Source organism: Corvus cornix, chromosome 7 (assembly GCF_000738735.6).
Source record: "Corvus cornix cornix isolate S_Up_H32 chromosome 7, ASM73873v5, whole genome shotgun sequence".
Taxonomy (NCBI): Eukaryota; Metazoa; Chordata; class Aves; order Passeriformes; family Corvidae; genus Corvus; species Corvus cornix.
In genome coordinates this window covers 23,125,791-23,146,949 of record NC_046337.1, presented here as the reverse complement: position 1 = coordinate 23,146,949, position 21,159 = coordinate 23,125,791, and the positions used below count along the sequence as shown (strand labels likewise).

At 37.6% G+C, this 21,159-nt stretch overlaps 1 protein-coding gene across 6 annotated transcripts in view; it reads right to left on the bottom strand.

Moving 5' to 3' along the window:
• Window positions 1-21,159, bottom strand: part of OSBPL6 (oxysterol binding protein like 6) — a 102,061-nt gene that overhangs the window by 43,702 nt on the left and 37,200 nt on the right. For all 6 annotated transcript variants that reach the window (XM_039554647.1, XM_039554645.1, XM_039554649.1 and 3 more), the window contains exons 2-3: window positions 13,761-13,992; window positions 1,840-1,935 (exon numbers count right to left, since the gene is read on the bottom strand). In XM_039554647.1, the coding sequence (XP_039410581.1) occupies window positions 1,840-1,935; window positions 13,761-13,862 (198 nt within the window). In that variant the 5' untranslated portion in view covers window positions 13,863-13,992. The remainder of the gene's footprint in view (window positions 1-1,839; window positions 1,936-13,760; window positions 13,993-21,159) is intronic.

Below are 21,159 nucleotides of genomic sequence, written 5' to 3'. Positions count from 1 at the left end.
GCCCTGATAACATCAATATTACTACTATGAAAATATAGTTGCAAATGTAACAGCAAATTTCAAAACTAATATTTTCAATAAGGTCTTGGTATTTTGAGAATGGTGAAAAGCTCTATCCCAAATAATACATACTGTAGTAAATTTTAATATAAATCTTTATTCAGCTTATTTTCCCCTGAATAAGCATAAACTAACTATCCTATTGTCTTTAAATGCCATACTCAAAATCCACCTTTTTTACTTCCCCATGTTTTGTTTCAATAATCTATTTCCATTCTGTGAAGGGAAGCACATATGTATTACTTTTTCCCTACAAGGAAGTACTTGGCACTTGAGGGGGACAAATTAAACTCCAAGTCCCCTGGGGCAAGCAGAGAGTCTCTGCATCTCTGCCAACAGATGCTTCACCATATTGATTTCTCCTTTAGATGATCAGCTGCAGGCATAAGTCTTTTATCTACTAGATAACATCAGTATTGATTACTTCTCAACTAGAAATCACACAATCTCATATAACTTTTCATTTAAACAAAAGGCCAGATACAGAGGGATAAAATGAGCCATTATTCAGTGCAGTGTGGATACTTGTCTCCTGCTGCATCAGTGCTACAAGCTGTTCTTAAAACCCCCTAAAAATCCTAACTGCGCCTCATCCCACGGTTTTGGAGTGTTGAGCCATGCCCAATACAAGGGTCATTATGAAGGAGAGACAAAAATGGGAAAAAAACAGTGAAATTGATATGCTTGTGGAATCCTCATCCAAGGACAATTCTCAAGTACAGCGCCAGTACTTCAGGACTTCAGTGATTCCATAGGTATTTCATGAGAAGCAGCCCAGTGCAAAGCATCATGACTGGGGGAACACAATCACAGCCTTCAGTCCCTGGGTCTGCACATGCCCCATGTATGGGGATTAAGGGAACCATTACCAACTTCTTTCTCAACTTTTGACTGCAAAATATTTATTTTCCAAATAAAAGAAAATAAACCATTTCATTTTCCCTGGATGAACAGAATATTTCCTTTTGAAATTGTTTTACCAGGTCTGTTTCAGAACTTCAGGCATTACATTTCTGATTTTTCTTTTCCACCAAATATTCCATCACAGCATCCTCACCTTTTCAGTAACAATGTTACTTTTGGATATGAAGTATCATAAAATGAAGCTTTATGTGGAATTAGACTTGTTTAGAATCACTTATTCCAAAACTGAGGAATTTACCCAAAAAGAAGTTGACTTCAAAACACCACACACACGGCTCCACCTCTCATGAGGGTGGTGTCACAAGGGTGGTGCCACCCCTGCAGTTCCATCCTTTTCTCTGCCTCAGGAAAGAAAGTCTCAGCAAGAGCTTTTAAATTTCAAACTACCCTCAAGGGATGTTATTAGGACATATTTTTTAAACTAATATTTGTTAGGAGCAATTTTAGACTTGGATATGATTTGCTCTTCCTTAATAAGAGGATTGGACTGGAAAATTTTCTCAAAGTCTTAGAATCATACAACACCCTGAGTTGGAACACACAAGGATCATCAAAGTCCCTTCTAGCCCCGTACTCTGAGATAGCAAAATTTATTCCTAGGCCATCCATGGGAAAAAAAAAAAAAACAAAAAACCACCTGAATTTTGGTAATATAACATCTACTAAAGATTACTGGCTCTTCCTCCACCTCAGTTACGGAACAATGAGCTCCAGGGCAGACTCACAATATACTCAATGGTATCATTGGAATATCATGGAATCATACAAAACACTGTCCCTAAAGTGATAGTCTAACTACTTTGTAACTCTAGAGGGAAACTCACTACACAGATTCCATCCCAGGCTTTTGCTTACCTTGGATAGAGAGAGATGATCGCTTTCAAGGAACTGCTTGCTTAAAGAAGGGTCTGTGCTTCCTGAAGAAGCCTTTCGCTCCAAAATATGAACACTCTAAAAAAATAATTAAAGACAACATCATGGCTCAAAACATAAAAAACACTACCCATCCATGACTTAAATGCACAAATAGTTTGCCTTCAGAGGCAATATACTTCTCTTTCTTTATTACTGGGTTTTTAATTAATTACTCTGTTTAACCTAGAAATGATGGTGAACTAAAAAAAACCCAGGAAAGACAAGTAATGCAGTTCTTACCTACACAAAGTACTCCTAACCAGACCTATCATGTTTTCTGTTAATATACAAGACACTGAGTGCACATATTGTGCAGTCAGCACTGCCCTACATTCACTTCTTCACATAAGATATTACTGCCTCTAAAATATTCATTATCACACCTTAGCATTTTGTTACTGGCTTCTCAACTGAGATAAAGTAACTCACCACACTAATGCTTTTAAATAGATTACAGGTATTAACAAGATCAGTTACTGTGTCTCAGATGATGGGCTTGCTGGTGAACATTCATGGAATACTGTGATCTTAAACCACTGCAGCTGTTTTTACATATGACAATACTATAAAATTTTATATCTTCAAAGCATTGTAATAAAAATGAAATACATAATGTCACAACTAGTCTTGAAAAAACTGCTATTCTTAAAAGACATCTAAACATGTCTTTCTATTTTCCAGAAATGTTTCGCTCCTATTTATAAAAGAAAAAGCATTTTTGATACAAGAGAAAATGACCACAACCCTCATGTGTGGATCTGCATTTCATTCTCTGGTGAAATTTTGCTGCATCTCACACTACTATTTGGCAAGAATTCTACCACAACACGTCATTAGTATCTCTTTGGAATAATATAAAACTGCTTCATTTCCAGGACATGCAGCACAATGACAAACTTGCAATTGCAATTACCCTCTGAGAAGCATATGTTTTTCTCAACTGAAAATGCCAATTAAGTTTTGTTCACAATTAAGCTTCTTTGCATTGACTGAAGAAATTACCCAGGTACCAGAGACAGCAGAAACAATCAGGGAATATAAAAGCACATACAAACAGCAGTGTAAATACTATTGTTTATACAAATTATTAAGTACACAAGGACCATAACCAAACTAAATGAAAATAAACACAGCTATTCATTTAAATGCATGTGTATAACACAGACCACATCTTGCTGCAGAGCAACACACAGACCTTCATTGTTCTTATTCAAGTTGCAACTGTGAATGAGAATAGGAAAATATGGGGAGTGTCTCTGTTGTCAGTGGAGATTAATAAGCATCCTTGCCACCACACAACAACAATTAGTATTTAATTTCAGTTCACTTTAATTAAATTTTACAGTGAAGAATGCGGAAAATCAACAGTATTATGTTATTCAAGGGTCAACCAGCAAAAAGCTTCGTCATTTATGCTTTAAAAACTTCTGATTTATTAAAGGAAGTCCAATCTACTTATTTAGCCCAGTGTATTTTACTAGTCAGATGACAAAAAAAATTTGTATGTATGTAGCACAAGTGTCTGTGTTACATATCAAGTAATTTAATAAACTAATTTGAGCTGAGAATCACAAAGTTCCTAATGATAATGATAAGCTTTCTCACCTAATAAAGGAAATGCTACTTATACACAGTATCACACTTTAACAATATACAAAAGAACCAAATTAAAATGTCTCTCGATTAGTATAATCAGGATGATTCCCAACTTTCTTGCCAGTTTTGTCTGGCAGGCAGGAATCCATCCATCCTGAGATGGAGCAATGCCCAACACAGATGTTCAGAAGGTCTCATATGTAGCAGCTGGTGCAGTTTGTTGTTACATAACTGCAATTTCATTTTGTACGATATTTAGAGAGGAGTAGCCCAACAGCCCTTAGCTTGCCAGATTTCCAGTAACATTTTCAATTAAATGATTTTAAGTCAGGAAGGTTTTGCGCCTTTTTCTTTTTTTTTAATTAGCCTTCAGTCATTACAGTTCCACTTCAGTTGAGAAATACATTATTAGCCAGCAGCACTTTAATGAATGCTGACTTATTCAACTATTTGTTTGAAAATTAGAAAATGAACACCTTCCAAATAAAATTGTCTTCTTTACATTCCTTACTTCCAGAAGTGTTGGCTCATTGTCTATATATGTTTGCTTTTCAATTCTCTTTTCTCATGACCACCATTACACTGACACAAAATCATTTCTTTAGATTTGTGACATGTCTCTAGCATAATATTAAGAGACATTACTTGGTGCAAAGTGTTTTCCAGTAATGCATGTTATTTTTCTGCAAAATTACAACTAGACATCACACAATTGCTTGACATTTTGAAAAGCAGCTAATTTTACAGTGGAAGAATTTAGTTATTTGGAATCAAAGAAATAAAAATTATTTAGATCTTGAAATTATTATCAAGGCTTTTTTTGTATTTTAACATGAAAAACAGAGTTGGTAAAGGAAGCAGTAAAAAAAAGTCTGATAAGAAGGAAGAAAGAGGCAGACCAATATAGCTTCTGGGGTTTATTTATAATCAAACCAGAAAATGAATAATAATCCATTAAACTAGGCATATCAATCAACCTGGTACTCTTATTCCTCTCATCCCAAAAATACAGACAGACAAAATCAATGTCTGCATTGCTGCATTCCAGACTCCCCTCAGGTTTCAGGATTACCTATGCACTATAGCTGGTTTCTCTTGGAGGAAAACGCCAGCACTAGCAAATTCTGTGTGTTCTTGAAAACTAATTCAACAGAATTACAAGTTTAATTCAAATTACTATGTAATTCTATTGCAAAATCTTCATCCTAACTACAATCCTTCCTTCATTTTTATGATTATCTACAACATACATATGTGACACACATTTGCCTCAAAATAGCCCTAGCAAGCCAACATATGGGGAACACAAATGCTTGTTCCACCCTGCATTTTTTTCCTTTTTTCCCCAAAGACATGAGGGAGAGGAAATTGATGGAGAAAATAAAATAGCACTATGACGTTGCATCATATTCTCATCTTCTCTGGAAGGCAAGAATGGAAAACATATTTTACAATATCCTTCCATGTATCTTGCCAATTTCTTTCCTTACTTTGGAGTTCAATGACTCATGCACCTCACTGTTCTGGTTTTGGCTGGGACAGAGATAATTTTCTTCTGAGTGCTGTTACAGTGCTGTGTGTTTTGGATTTAGTATGAGAAGAGTGTTGAAGGCACAGTGATGTTGCTGAGTAGCTCTTACCTTAAATCAAGGACTTTTCAGTTTCTTGTACTCTGCCAGTGAGGAGGTGCATGAGGAGCTGGCAGGGCCATAGCCAGGGCAGGTGACCTGAGTTGGTCCTTGGGATATTCCATACCATAGAATGTCAAGCATAGTGTATAAACTGGGGGAGTTGGACGTGAGAGGCCGATCACTGCTGGGGGATGGGCTGGGCCTTGGCCAACAGGAGGTGAGCCATTGTATTGGGCATCACATGCCTTTCTTGGGTTTTATTTCTTTCTCTCTTTCTTGTTCTTTCTTTCCCTTACAATCATTATTGTATTACTAAACTGTTCTTATCTCAACTCCCAGGTTTTCCTTTGTTTTTCCTCTGATTCCCATTCCACTGGCAGGGCTGGTCTCCGTCAGACCAGAGGCTGAAGACCCTAACTTTTGTTTACTAAATCTGACTTCCCATTAAAACAAAAGACATTCAACTGTTTTCACAGGAAAGGCAAGGAAAGAAAAGAGATTTTGAGTAAGTAGAGACAGAAAATCCAGTGACAAGTCTGACACTCATGCCTCTCCCTTCTGCTTCACTGCTTATTTACTTAATGGAATTAATTATATTTAATGCAAAGACATCTCTATAATTTATAATTTATTAATTTCCCAGAAAAAGACAAGCTGGTGAGGATTTCATCAGTTACATTGGACACAGACTCTCTGTAGTTCAGAAATGTGCACAACATGTGGTTAACAATTAATGAAAACGATCTGATGGATCGTTTCGGTTGGTCATAGCATTCTAGCAGTCTTCAACACCCATAACCATGGGGCCTAGGCATACACTGTCCTATGACAGCAATTCAAAATAGAGCTTTCCTGTCTGAGTTTTTTGTACTGTTCTTTTTCAATCCAAAGTGCTAACCAGCGCATCTTTTATTATTTGCTATTCACTGGAATTCTTCTTGCAACCTAGCAAAACTGTGTTCTTATTTGAATTCCATTTAGTATGAAGTGCAATGTTTAATCACGTTCTCTCAATTAAAAAAACCACTATTTTCCAGTTATCTGAAACACAGCAGAAGCAGTAAGGTAGACACAGACTTGACTGCATATGACAATTTTTACTACCTTCTAAACAAGCTGTGATACATGCCGAGTTAAGCTGCAATATTATTTGCAAAGGCTGTATTATTTTCAAGGTTATAACCTTGAAACTTGCTTTTATCTTCAGCTGCCTCTCAGCCAGCTCTGGCTTTCCCCCATTAATGTTGGAAGAAAGACAGACTCTTGAATATAACTGTGAGGGAAGAGCGAGGGCAAAGCAAAACAACCATACCTCATCAATACATTTCTTCTATCTTCTAGCACATTTTTTAAATTTTTATAAAGCAGTCATGGTCCTATTCTTATCCTCAGTCTTTTCTATTGGCACTGCTCCACAGCTGTTTTCAGCAATCTCAGCTATCAGCTAACTGACAAAGGAACTTCAAAATACTTCGTGAATACCACACACAGTTAATATTTTTCTTCTTACTGTAACACATGCTCAGCTTGTACAGAAATGTCTCTTTGTAACCTTTTTACTGCAAGACAATATGCAGCTCTGTAGCATATGTATAATATCCAGGTACGTCTGCCTGCTTCTTTCCTGGGATATGCAAAGTACACCCTTCTTGTATAACAAAAATGTCAAGGATTTGTTAGCTCAGGAGCTGTCTGTCAGCCCTTTCCAGAACTCCAGCTTTGTATTGTACTTCACGTCAATGCTTTTAGGCTCTGGAAGCAAGGAAGACTTTGCTATTCAAGGTACTTTTCAACAAATTCTGAAGACAAATAAGCTCTTGCTCCGATGAAGATCTTCTTGGAGGGAATCATTAGCACAACTGGATAAAGGAGAAAAGAGCTACCTGTCATTGTAACAGCAACCTTCCTTTTGCCAGAACGATGGTTTGGAACAACTACCAAGTCACAGCCTCAGTGTCAATGACAATCTTCTCCCTTTGCACCTACCTTAAGATAGTGCAAACAGATAAATTTACAGTGTCTGACAGAGAGAATTCAGATTTTAGCTAATGATACAAAGCTTTTTTTATGACTAGTGAATAATCACAATTAAAAGGCTTGATATTTTGTTAAATAGTCTCAGGCTAGCAGTTCATTTTAATGATGCTGAGATAGTTAAAGAAAAAAGGAAGGAAAATAAAATTACATACACAAAAGAAAATCATTACTTGATATGTTAATTTTTTCATGAATGAAAACATTCTAGACATGAAAGGGAGTCAATGTTAACACAAATAATAAATGAAAAAGCTGGACCTTCCTTAAAAAAGTGCATAGGTTCAGAAGAAGAGAGACCTTTCTTCTTGTGACTCTCTTTCACTTCTTCCTGTAAGCAACCTACTTAGCCTTTCTCAATATCCTTTAAACTTCAATATACACAGTATAAAAATATAGGAGATAGGAAAAAGAGGGGGTTGAAAAATTTTTAATCTGATTTTTTTTTTACATGAAATATTATTCTACTAGGGAGGAAAAAAATTTTTATGTAATCACTTCATTTTCAGTTCCACACTAGAGTATTTAATAAAAACAGGAAAAGAGAGGTGTTGGAACAGCAAATAGCATTACTAAGGCACACAGTTATTCTGTCTAATACATTTGTATATTTTGAATGTGGATAATCCCAATCACACAGGAGTGTCTAGAAAACAGAAGCCTCCATATCATACCTGCCATCACCCTCCCTCTTCACTTTTGTGCATTTCCTCTCCACTGAGGAAATGAAAATACAATCATGGTTCTCTTTCTTCTCCCCCATTTGTTTCCCAGAAATCCTCAATGGCACTTCAGAAGAGTTGCATTTCTTCCTTCCAAATTCGTGCGTATGTTGCACTTCGAGTTTGTATCCTCAAGGATGAGACATGCTTATGTAGGACATGTATGCATGAAGGGAAAAAAATGAGACAAGAGGAATGCAAAAGTGACCATGTTCTGAAAACACCACCTTAAATTATCTGTCAAAATTTACATGGGTAATTAAGCTTTTATGAGAGCAATTTCCCTGGTTTTGTAATAGAAGATGGCTACAGGCACCATTTCTAATCAAACTGACATATTTTTTAAAAAATAAATCTTTCTTCATAGCCCACATCTGAACTTCAGCATTCTCCATGGAACCTGTAAAGCACTCCTAGAGGTAGGGTAACTGAGATAGCAATGTTTATGAAGCTCAGAGAACATGTACACACAGCCCCCTGGGACAGCCTGGTATGAATGCTATCACTGTCTCTCCTTGACTGTTCCAGACCATTTTATCTCTTCAAAGCTTTAAGGCCAAGTCTTTCTTAGGAAGAGACAGCATCTCCATCTATTAATCTCCAGGACTGCGCTCTGATCTTGTCTCTAAACCAGTGAAGATATTACAAAGGGCAGGAGAAGTCATGATCCAAGTATATCGAAAAATGGACTGGAGAGGCCCATCCTGTGCACGTGGACAGATGTACATCTTCTGTTTGCTGTCTATCTCTCAGGTAAATTCTAGACAGAAATACAGGCACGATATGAAGGACATCTGCTGTGTGTCTGCAGGCTAGCTTCACACACACAGCCAGCCTGATGTATCCAGGGGTACTGGGATCCAGGGCACGTGCTGCTGCCAGTGTATGCCAGCAGCTCTGCCCACAAGGATTCCCAGTGCTGGAGAATGTCTCACACTTTCAATGCACCCATCAGCATCAGTACTTGGGGGTCTGCCTTACCATTGGGATCAATCTGTACCCATTCCCTCCAAGTATCACTTGCAGGGGGTTCCTATCCCACCCCTGGACAAACCTGTAGTCCAGAGAGCTTCACTTTGTAAGTTTAACCACCTTCTGAGTTCACTCATCAAATTACCCATTTGAGTGATAAAAATCTAACAGATCTGAGATTTATGATTTCATTTAAAACAAGCACTATGGCATTGAACCTAATGTAACATTCACGTGAGTATTCTACAGCTTTAAAAGTTACATCGCTTCAGACATTTTATCAGACACTGAAGTAAGACCCACTACCTTCCAAACCTAAGGAATGTTTTCACACTCTGTCAAAGGCACAGGGAAAAAAAATGTAGAGTAGCAGCAACTAATCAAGTTAAAGAATAATTGCATGTTTTTGTTAACAATTTTGGCATTTCATTCTTCGGCTCCCTCAGAACATTTGCTTGCTCCAGTGAGTTGTTGCTTTTGAAGTACTCAACACTTCCTTCTCTAATCCTGCTTCAATAGTTTTATGTGAAGAAAGTTAATTAGGAAAGCTAGCAAAAGAGAATTACATCACTGTAACAACAGTACTTGGCATTTAGTAGCCTCTTTAGTTTGAAACTCTCAGAGAGGTTAATAGCTATTATTAAATAATTCTCACAAACAACAGCAAAGTAAAAAGGCTTCTAAAAGTCTATGCTTTGCTACAAAGCAAAGCTAGGAGTAAAGCTGCATGTTCTGAGGTCTGTATTATGTCCACCAGACAACTATCCATCCTTGCCTTTCCTACTTTTTAAGTCACAGAGAGACAGAAACAAGTGAAATTTACAGGTAACCAATAAGAATATTTTTCCCAGATGTCACATCAGTCTGACAGCTGTGAGCAAGCATGTAGGCTGCTACCCACCTTCAGAATAAAAAAGGTACATAAATGTGCTCAGACATCTCTTCCACATGGAATATATTAGGTTATATCACATCACAATCTTGTATGCGCAGCACTGTCAAAGCATCTACAAAATGGTGATACCCACCTTAGGAAACACCACTTTCAGGAGACTACTTCGATGAAATACAGTGGTTGTAAAAAGCTAAATAGGCATTTTCTAGTGCAGACCTTTAGACAAGACCAGAGCCTTGGAATTGCGCTCTGCTTCTAAATTTCATGGCCAGGTAAACATCTTCAGCCCAAACTCAGTCCTTTGTGAATACCTTGTGTACACCCCTTCTATTAGTCAATACTGCTTGTACAGAAGGGAAAAAAAACCAACCCAAAACAAACAACAAGCCATACTAAAATCTGAAAAGCAGACTGCTGCTGTGGAAAATCTTTCTTCCTCTTTCTTCAAAGCCCCCACCTCTCACTCTTTACAAATAGCTAAAAGACAATAATTGTTTGAAATATGAAAGCTCTCCTAGTAGAAAGGTGACAACACAAGGCTAAATGCTATAGGACTAAAAGCTTTCCTTCTTTTGAGATTGCTGTGTAGGAAAAGAAGCAAGGATTTGTTGAAAAAGCAAACTGATAAACAAAAACACAAAAAGAGCAAGAGAACAGCTGATCGTCTCTCCCCCATGAAAGACCAAAAAGAAAATTAAGACATTACAAGAGAAATCCTCACACAATATAGAAGACATTGCTACATCCATTTTCATATCATGCATTAGCTAGCTTTTAGGTGGTGGTCAGAAAGGTCAAAATCTCCCCTTTGTTCACAGTTTCAATATGATTACTCTCCTTCTGTATCACTCCCTCAGTTTAGCAGCCTGAGGTCAGGCTCCAATTTGCCAAACTGCACATTATTAACCCTATGATGTATTTGCTTCTTTCTTCTCAGCACAATATTCCTACCCACACACTGCAGAGAATATATAATGTATTACACTCTGCCTTATGAGTTGCATACTTAGTCAATAAATAAAATACAGAATATTTTTTATGAATATAAAGAACTTACACCCATAAAATTGAATATACAACATATGATTTTATCATATGCAGCTGTACTTCTAAGAGTTGTTAGTTTTCCTCCATTTTGCTGTGCAGCAGTATATAGCTAGCCTTTTCAGAGTTTCATAAGGGATAAAAAACAGGAATCTCCCTTGTCAGCATGGCCCACAAAATAGGCTATCAGAATTGCACTTTTTATGCTACCTTTTGTACGAAGACTCTTCTTGACAGTGGAAGTGACAGGTTTTGTGCTCTGCAACAGTTCCACACTAGGAAAATCTGCTGCTGCTCCCTTCTGAAGTATTCCTTATCAAGGGTACCACAACTGCCTTCCCACTCTATTCAACTAAGGGGCTAAACAGAGCAGGCTGTTTCTGGGCCTTCTACTGTCTAACCATCCAAATTAAACACGGTTTTAATGGAAATGAATGACAAAAATCTGAAATCACTTTCTTAGCTATTGCTGGCTTCATTAGTCTATTCATTTATCTATTACTCAGTCATGGAGCCTGAAAATTGGCAATGTCAAAGCTTTTGTCTGCTAATTCTCTTAGGTGATGTATATTGTACAAATAAAAAAGCTACAGTAAAATACCAGCATTATATACAGCACGACATTTTCCACTCTCCCTGAAATGATTTCTCATAGTCATGTTCACACTCATTCAGCCTCCTGCACCATAATTTATTGGGAAACTGTTCCATAATTGCTGGTATGACTTTAACAAGAATTATATTATGAGAATGCTTCAGTCATTAACCATCCAGAAATAGCCAGTGTTATCCTGACATATGACAATAAAAGCTACATTGGCACTTCATCCAGTCATATCAATTTCCATATTCATCTATATTACCAATTTAGGAAGGGTGCTTTCCTACTAGCTGCTCTGAAGAGTCCAAGGAGGCAGCAAGACACAATTTTAAAGACTTTTCAAAGTAAAATCCAACAGCCCCTGAACCAAAATCCCATAACCCCTAGCTATCATTGTGTTTGGGCAAAAGCCTATGGAAACCAAGACATACAAAATAATACCACAAGCAAAGAAATAAATTAAAAATGCAGTTGTTACACTGGATGGTAGGATGAAATGGATGTTTTAATGTGTCTCCATGCAGAGAGGAAATGTGCATGCTCCTTTCCCTGGATGTAGCACCACTGCACTTCATGCCGCGTTGCACGCTGCAGTTCTTTCTGCAGAAGAAATTGCTCAGCCGTTCATTCTCCCACCTTTAACACTGAAAGCACTAAGGCAAAAAAGCAAACGCCTCAGAGTAGCCCTTCCAGTCCACATTTACATGCCTAAGTACATCGTTAAGCATCATCACACTTTATGGGATCCTCTGGATGCATCACACCATCAACCTTTATAGCATTATTTTAAAATCATGCTTCACGTTTCCATGATCAAATATGGACCTAAAGTTAAGCATCCATTTCATTATGATGACAGGTATACCTTGCTCTGTACCGTTGCTATGGTAACAGATATGGTAGCCATTAGATTTATGGTAAAATGTATTCCCAAGAGGTAAATTTGGTTTTTAATTCCTAGTTGCATGGTTATGTCAAATTACCTAATTACAAAGAAAACTCAGATAATATGCTCTTAGCTGAGACCAGCAGCTCCTGAGACTCTTGCATTTGCCTTCTTTGGGTTTAAATGTAGGAGATAAAATACACTGATGCTTTAAAAAAATGACGTCAAAATTCTTGCTCCAGATGGAACTAATGAAAAATTAAGAGGTTATATCCTAACCAAGACTTAATTAATTGAATAAAGCTATCCAAAATCCTGTACACTATGAAAGGGAAAATATTATCACCTGTGAGAAAACACTTTTTGGATTTACTTAAGCAATGGAAATTATTTAAAAAATTACACACACATTTCCTGCCTGTTATTAACCATACATCAGAATTCTTCTCCTGATTTAACATTTTAAATGTACCTTGTGGTGAGATTGTTTACATTCAAAGCTGTAAATTTTACAGTTTGCATTAAAAATCCTCAGGCTTCAACATTTTCAAAAGAGGTAAGGGAAAAAACTTCCTCAGCAGCAGCTGAGAAAATAGTATCAGAGCTGCCAAACAACTAGCTGAGAAAATATTCCTAAGCCGTTCAAGTAAATGCATAGTACATCAAATTATTTTAGTTTTTTTTAATTATTTGCCTCTTTTCCATGGATCAAATTTCAAAATATGTTTCTGTTCTAACCAATTTTTCAGTATCAACCTTTTCATTTGTAAAATATACATGTAAGAACATATATGAAATCTAGTGGATAGCTCTGATACTTTCTGAAGTGCTCCCACTGATATTGTGGCCAGATTGTACAGCCAGCCCTCAAAAACCCCCATTTAATTAATACAGTCTTAATCTCAAGCAGATCCTGGAAAAAAGATGCATTACATCCACATAAACAAGAGTCTCTTAATGGAAGTCTACCACAACCAGACTAGTACTCTATGAGATGGTACAATCAGGGTTAATTTGTAGTAAAAAAAATAATATTTAAAACGTTAGGTGTTTACATAAAGGATGAACAAGATGATATTTAAACTGAATTACCACCTTCTAAAGTGATAATGCATCTCTGTTGTTAGATTTACAAAAAGAGATATTCATAGATGACACAAAACAAATTTATGTAACGGTAGGTTTCTGCTGCCAAAAAAATCACTTCCCAAAAGACTTCAGAGCATGTTTCCTACTTGTCCATGTGATTATACTTCCTGTTCCAGTGCTGTACATAGTGCCCATGTTGTTTTTAAATCTTTTTTAAACCACTTTAGAAAATGGAAGAAGTAAATTCAAAAACTCAACAGTTTTTGGCTGTAGTGATATCATCCAATGCTATAAGCAAGCAAATCCAGAGCTAGCAAGAACTAACAGCCACATGACAGGAATAAAAGTATCATCCCACCAGATGTTACAAACAACTAGAGCATTTCCTTACCTGCCTCCTGTCTCTCTGAGACGATGACGAGGAGGAGGCACTTCTATGTGATGGAGTGGATGTTTTGTGAGCTGGAGATATACTCTTCTCCTCTGAACTCATCTTTGCAGCAAACTTGTATTAATGATCTTGTGCTCTTATCACTCATGTACAAAAAGGCAAGGGATAGTCTTCTGCATCCTTCTGTTTCACAGTTTATGGACAGCCGAAGAGGAAGTCAGTCTCAGCTGAACTGCACCGTAATAAAGAAAAATGTGAGAGAAAGAGTGAATGAACATACCGTCGCTCCAAAGTAGCTCTGCAGCAAAGGAATCTGTTGACTATTTAATCCAACACATCTCCCAGTCTTTTACTCCCCTTCCCAACAACTACCCAGTACAAATACAAATGCGTTGTTCTGCCTTCTCACAGAATATGAAAAAAGTAGTATATTATTTCAAAAAACCCTAAGGAAAGGTTTAAGTAATTTGCAACAATTGTCAGGCAAAGTTTACAAGTCCTTGATAATGGGGCATTATCCTGCATTATATCACAACATTATCAAGTAACTCCTCAGGACTTCCCTTAGAGCACAGATACCACTGAACACCCCATTATAATCAGCCCCTTGTAAGAATCCTGCAGTTAGATTAAGGACTCTTCAAGTATTTAAAAACCAGGTCCCTCTCTCAAAGGTGGTGCCCTCACCTGCAGTATCAAAGGCTTTACTGAGGCAGGGGGAGTGAGTGGCTGGGGGGCATCTGGCTGCTGGCCAGGGCTCACCCACCCCAGCGTAGGGAGCATTCCCTTTACTGTTTATTCAGCCACTGCTAGATACGTCACTGCTTTACAAATACTAGAAAATTTCTCTCACTTGTTTCTCTCCACCCAAACCTTTCATTTCCTCCCACAAACAGAACAATAGATACTTAGAGCAGCACAGAGGATATTTGTGTTAATAAACAGTCAAACACTACCTGTCAAAGCCCATCAAAATTCTGCAAGTACATCATGAAAGTCCAGGAGTGGAGTTAACGCTTCTCCATGTTTAACAGATCACCGTGATCTTACTTCAGCTGATACAGCGTCTGATCTTCCATTAACCTTGGATAAAATTATTCTCTGAATGAGATGTTAGCTGCAGGCAGATGATATATCTTCTCCACTGCCCTCCTAATTTTGAAATAGTGCCCCTCCCCATTCGCTGTGATGACAGCACACCAAGGGTCAGCACAGCACAGCTAGCTGCAGATGGGTGTGGAGAAAGGTGCTGTCCTGCACCATGTTAAATCAGATCAGGACAAAAATACATTAACACTCAGACATGACTGCACACTCAAGAAATGATGCCATATTGAAGACAGAGCTCTAGCTTCTCCAGACACAATAGGTATCCATGCAATAAATCATCCTGAGCCCAGATACTCACACAGAGGCAGCTAAATAATTATTTACATTGTGCCACCAGTTTCTGAATACTGCACCCTAAGAAACATGCTCCTGCTAGAGCCAAGATCTGTGATGACTTGAAACAGACACCTTTTCTGCTTGCCGTACTAAGGGAAAGTGGAATGACTTCACTTTATTAGTTATCAGTACTTTTGCAAGTATGACTATCATCCATATCTTATGAATGAGCTTCAGTCTCCATCAAGGAGTCTCCCATAGAATTACAAATCCCACATATTACCCACAGAGTCCACACAGCATCCCAGTGACATGAGTGGGAGGACACGGCTGTTCCAACAGCAAAAGCTGCCCACATTCCCTGAACATCTTGGCAAATTCTGTATCCTTTTCAGGATGACAAGCTCCTGCTAGAAGAAGCCTAAGAAGATGGGTTAGGCTGTAGCTGCCAAAGCCAGCTACAAGAAGACAAAAGTTTGCAGGAAGAAAGAAACAAGCTGCACAGCACATTTTTTTCAGAACTTCAGAGAGAAAACATAATGAAAATGAACCCAAAGAGAGGCTTTTCCTTCTATCCTAGCATACCAGGGACTGCTGGCCTAGTTTAACAGCATTTTCATACCCTACAAATGCATCAGGGAAATTTTAGCCAAAGAGGTGTACCAACAGGGATATCTCAAGGTCTATACAATGTTCATTTAAATAAAAAATGCAATTACAAAAATCAGAACAAAAATATAATCCTAGTTCACAGAGCTGTGCAGAGCACTTGAGTTATTTAATAGGAAATCTGCAGTCACTTTCAGCTATGAGGTCACTGAATTTTTTTTTTAGCAGAGTAGCCTTCAGGCAAATGAAAATCAAACCCTTTTTAAAACATCTGATCTTCACTCAGTTGACTCATGTGGAAAAAAATTATATTTAGTAATAGCACAAAAGGACAGTGGTCTGGCACTTCAAGTGTGTTCTGAAGGCTGTCTGGAAGCAGTAGCTGCTGTTGTAAGAAGCAAACAAGCAGTACACAAGGAAAACAGTTCTCTAAATAGCTGCCAAGTCTGGGATTCTGTCAAGTATGGACTTTTTCTTTTGAAAGGTATTAAAAACAAAAGTAATGGCTTACACCTGAGCCAAGCTCCACAGTGGTTCTCTTGAACTCCCCAAGGACTAAGAGCTGAACCTAACCAACAACTTGTTCAAACCACACCAACTTGTGACCAAAACAAAAATGCCACAAATACAAAACCAGCCCCCTTCACACTACAAGAAGCAAACGTTTCTTCTTGCCCTATTTCACAGCAAAAATAGCTTCAATACTAAACTACTATTACTTATATATAGGAATATATATAGGAATTTCAGTTCAGGAAGTGTAGTTCAGGGTTAAAAGTCAAAAAAAGACAACTGGAATATTTGAGAAATCATGCCATGTAAACAAACAAAAAGATGTATTTATACAACAACAACAAAAAATGTAAATCAGCAAGAGTTAGCACGGAGCTCTTTCTTATTGTTCTTGAACATTGAATTTGGATTCTTTCTATATAGCTAAGAGTCTATCTACCAATTTTGGCTTAAAATTTGGGCATTAGATCTTTTTTAGAGCATGTTAGAAGGAATAAATCTAGTGGAAATGACATAAAGAGATGCCAGTCTCTCTGTAACTATGACTGAAGCAAGCAATTAGAAACCTAATTTTTGGCCAACAAATTGAATTTACCAAAATGAAAACGATGCTTTTGAAATATTTTTCACAGGCATTTTCCATCAATCACTGGAAATTTTGCTATTGATTTCAATGGGAACAGAAGCAAGCCATATACCATGGTAGTATGTTTCTAGAGAGTAACAGAAAATCTAAAAACACATTCAAAAACTATGATGTTGGGATTTGGGTGAGTGGGGATGACCTCTGGTAATGATGCATTTGTTCTGATACTGTTTCTTGACAAGTACAGGGCAAATTTTATTATCCCTTTACTTCACAGCAAAAATATCTTCAACCTGGAAGTGTTTTAATCGATTTAATCAGAAATCAATCAGAAAAAAAATAATGACAAAGACAAGGGTAACAGCATTGGCTGCTGGTTATTAATTGCTGCATATCCAAGTAATATTCAACTTGTAGGCTGCATTTTGCACACACCAATTAAATCCCTCATAAACTGCTCAAAACCACCTGTCAGTTCAGGACCCTAAGTTGATTCAGCCCATCAAATGGGGCAGGGCATTGGCCTGCTTGAAAGCTGCTTTGCCGCAAGTTCCCAAGGCAGGGGATTCATTCATTGCTTCTAGCACACAAGAAGAGACAGACTGCCACTAATGCAAAAAGCAGACACTGCAGAGAGGTTTTGGCCATCCAAAAGTATCAGTGGCCCGGATGGGAGTTTTGTCCTCAACTTCTTTTTATTGGCATCTCAACTATTTTGAATTTAAAACATGATAATTATCTACAGGTTCTGCAGTACATTGTCTTTTAAGTTTACTTATTTTTTATGTAAGGCAATGTATATAGAAAAGTAATATGCCCAAAGTCAAGGAGAGAGCAAGTCTCATAAGCAAAACATGCAGTGAGGCCTCTGATGCATAAGGAAAAATACCATGTGCCATGATTTTAACATCCTCCAGATGAAACAAACACCTATACCTAATTCTATACATAAAGGAATGCAAAATTACCGTACAGGAATGACAAAAAGAAATTATTTAAGAAATATCCGAAAGATTCTTTATTGTACAGTTAAAAAATCGTTTCTACTTTCTTAAATCTCTGGTATTGAATATTTCTTCTATAACTGAGAGCTATTCCACCACTTTCTTGCAGTTCATCCCTACTATACTTTTTTTAAGCTAGAATTGAATTTGAGATAGTGTTTTCTCAATAATGTTTTTGTGCTGGATTTCAATTGTTACAACTTGTCTGGGCCTGGGGGGAAAAAGCTATGGATTCCCCATTCCTCATGCTTTCTCTGCTTCAACTCAGATTTGGATATTCTTTACTATACAGTAATTTTTAGCTCATTTATTCTCAGTTCATTAGTGGTGTGGTTTGGGACTTTTGCTGCCACCCTCTGCTGTCTTAAATCAAGCATTAAACAGATCTAGAAAAAATTTCATTCTTCATTTCTTTTCTGTCCTCAAAGCGTTACTGTCTCTTTCTGTCTAAATAAACAAAGGAAAATTACACACTTTATTTTTCATATCGGAAACCATTCATGTTTACACTAGAGATATTTTGCTTACCCAGAAGTCCTGTTATCATATGAAACAAAATTATTTCAAACACATTAAAATAAATGACCAATCCACTACCAGGCTGTGGAGTGTGATTATTTTTATATCAATGTTAGGCTAAATAGCTTGAAAGACAAGGAAATGCTGAGAGCTACTTACTGATTTCTCATCACCTTATATCTTAGGTTACCATATGTTTGATTCAACATCCCTCCGAAGTATTTCCTGGAATTTTGTATATTGAACTGCTCAGTAGTATCAAAATACTGAAGGAGACACTGGATCTCCATATAAAAATTCATCACTCTTCATTTTCTTCAATGAACAAACTACAGGTTGCACAGATTGGCATTATCTGAAACTTCATTTTAAAATCGAGTATTTTTATGCTACTTGCTAAAATGTTAAAAAAGAAAAGGCAGAGGGGGAGGAATAAAATGGAGACAGGCTATTTTTACTAGGGTGGAAAAAAAATTTTTTGAATGACATGAGACAGTGTACCAGAGAGCAAACTGGGCAAAGACTTGGAAACACAAGCTGTATAAACCACTCAAAATAATTGGGCGATGCAGAGGAAAAAAGCAGCGTGTGGAATTGAATATAAGCAAGTTAAAGGGTAGGAATATTTGGCTATCATGCTTTACAAGCCTCCGCTGTATGGCAAGTCCACTGACACTGAATAGGAAATCTCTGTCCTGTCCCAAAATCTAAAAATTGTCCAGCAAGCCTGGGCAACTGCATCAACTGCAGCGTGGTTTGTGAAAAAGCTATTAGCAGAAATGACGAAAACATACAAATGCGGAAATTGCATAAATCCAGAGTTATGAATAAATGCATGTCGTATAAAAGATAAATTAACGTTCTCACTCGGTAACTCAAAATGAAGTCTGGACTCAAATAACAGACTGCTGTAATAAATGTTATGTTGCTTCTCACTCTGATTGAGTCTTTTCTGCAAGAGTGCCCAGAATACTTCAGAGAGTGTTTAATATCTTGTGTGGTATTGGAGTAATTTGAGAAGACAATTTAGAGCGCTGAGATGAATCTTTAGACATAAATGAAACAAAAGTATGCAATTGTCACTGGCATTCATTCAAGCAAAACATTCAAACTGATCAGGGGCTGCTTTTCACTTGGGAAGGAAGAGGTTTTCTGTGATGCTGTGTGGCTGGGTAACACAGTCATTCGATATTCAAGCATTCACTGAAGGCCAACCTTTGTTCTCATTTAATGAGCAATATGTAACTGCCTCTTTCCCTCTCCACTGCTGACCTTCCATGCAGGAAAATCATAACCACACTTTTGTTACAGTACAGGAATGTTGCAAACACAAAAATATAATGGAAATAAAACTTCCCAATGCAGTAGCAAAGTTGTGGTGATTTAATAGACCACTTGTGGGAAATAAGCAATTTGTCATTTTTCTTTTTTAACAAATAAGAGAACCAATCCCTTTACAGACACTATTTGAGAATGAGCCACATCACTTTAGGAAAGTATCAACTTTTTAAGAAAAGGTTTTCATTGATTCATTTTAAGTTTTATTTGCAGACCTCTGAGCAGTGAATTTTAAATCACTGATTCAAAGCTAGCAAAACAACATTTGATCTAAGGGAGCCACTAATGATTTATTTTGAGGTCCAATATTTATAAGTAGGAATAAATGAGGTGCTACAGGAAAAATGGGAAATCTATATAGCACTAAATGATTTTTAAGGTAGAAGATATCAGAATTCATATGACTGTGTTACCATTGCTCTTTTCAGGTATCCTTATGAAAATGTACTTACCTATTCTCAGGCATGCCTAACAACCTTGGCATATGCAAAGTCTCAATCTGATATTATATACAGAAATGCCTACAGTGTCTAAATACTGCCATAAATCATTCTCTATCCCATATTCAAGATGCTCTAGATCCTGCCTATAGCTAGGAAATGAGTCCCATGCAGCATTATCCCTGGAAAGGAGCTCTGATAGAGACTAAGCTGCTGCACTTAGCCCAATTTGCAATTTCCATGATCATGAAATCATTTAGGTTGTAAAATATCTTTAAGATCATGTCTCAAGACCTTCAACTCTATGCAAATGTTGCAGGCTTGGAAATAACTGTCTGGAAAGCCCAATGGAAAAGGACCTGGTCAACAGCCAGCTGAACATAAGCCAGTGTGTGCCCAGGTGGCCAAGGAGGCCAGTGGCATCCTGGCCTGTATCAGGAATAGTGTGGCCAGCAGGATCAGGGCTGTGATCATCCCCTTGTACTCGGCACTGGTAAGGCCACACCTTGAATCCTGTGTCCAGTTCTGGGTCCCTCACTAAAAGACAGACATTGAGGCTGTCCAGGGAAGCAGTGGAGTCAGCATCCCTGAAGGTATTTAAAAGACATACAGCTGCAGTACTTGGTGACATGATTTAGTGGTGAACTTGGCAGTATTAAGTTGTGTTTGCATTCTATAACCTCACAGGTCTTTTCCAAATGTAATGATTCTGTAGTCCTGTAAATGGCAAATTATACTGATCAAATTGTGAGCAGCTGATAATCTGCCTGAGATCATGGTGTTGATCAGCAGCCTCTCTACTGCAGGGTGATCAAGGCATGCAGTCAGCCTTTCTCCTACAGTCACTTCACTGCTGGGCTTCAGCAGAACTCTGCTATCTCGCGTTTGCTTACAAGGCTTACTGCGTGGTTAGATGTGGGCACTCATCTCCTTCACCTCATTGATTACTCTGTTTGCTAATTTAGCTAAATCTATAACTAGACATACGCAGTAGCAATGCAGCC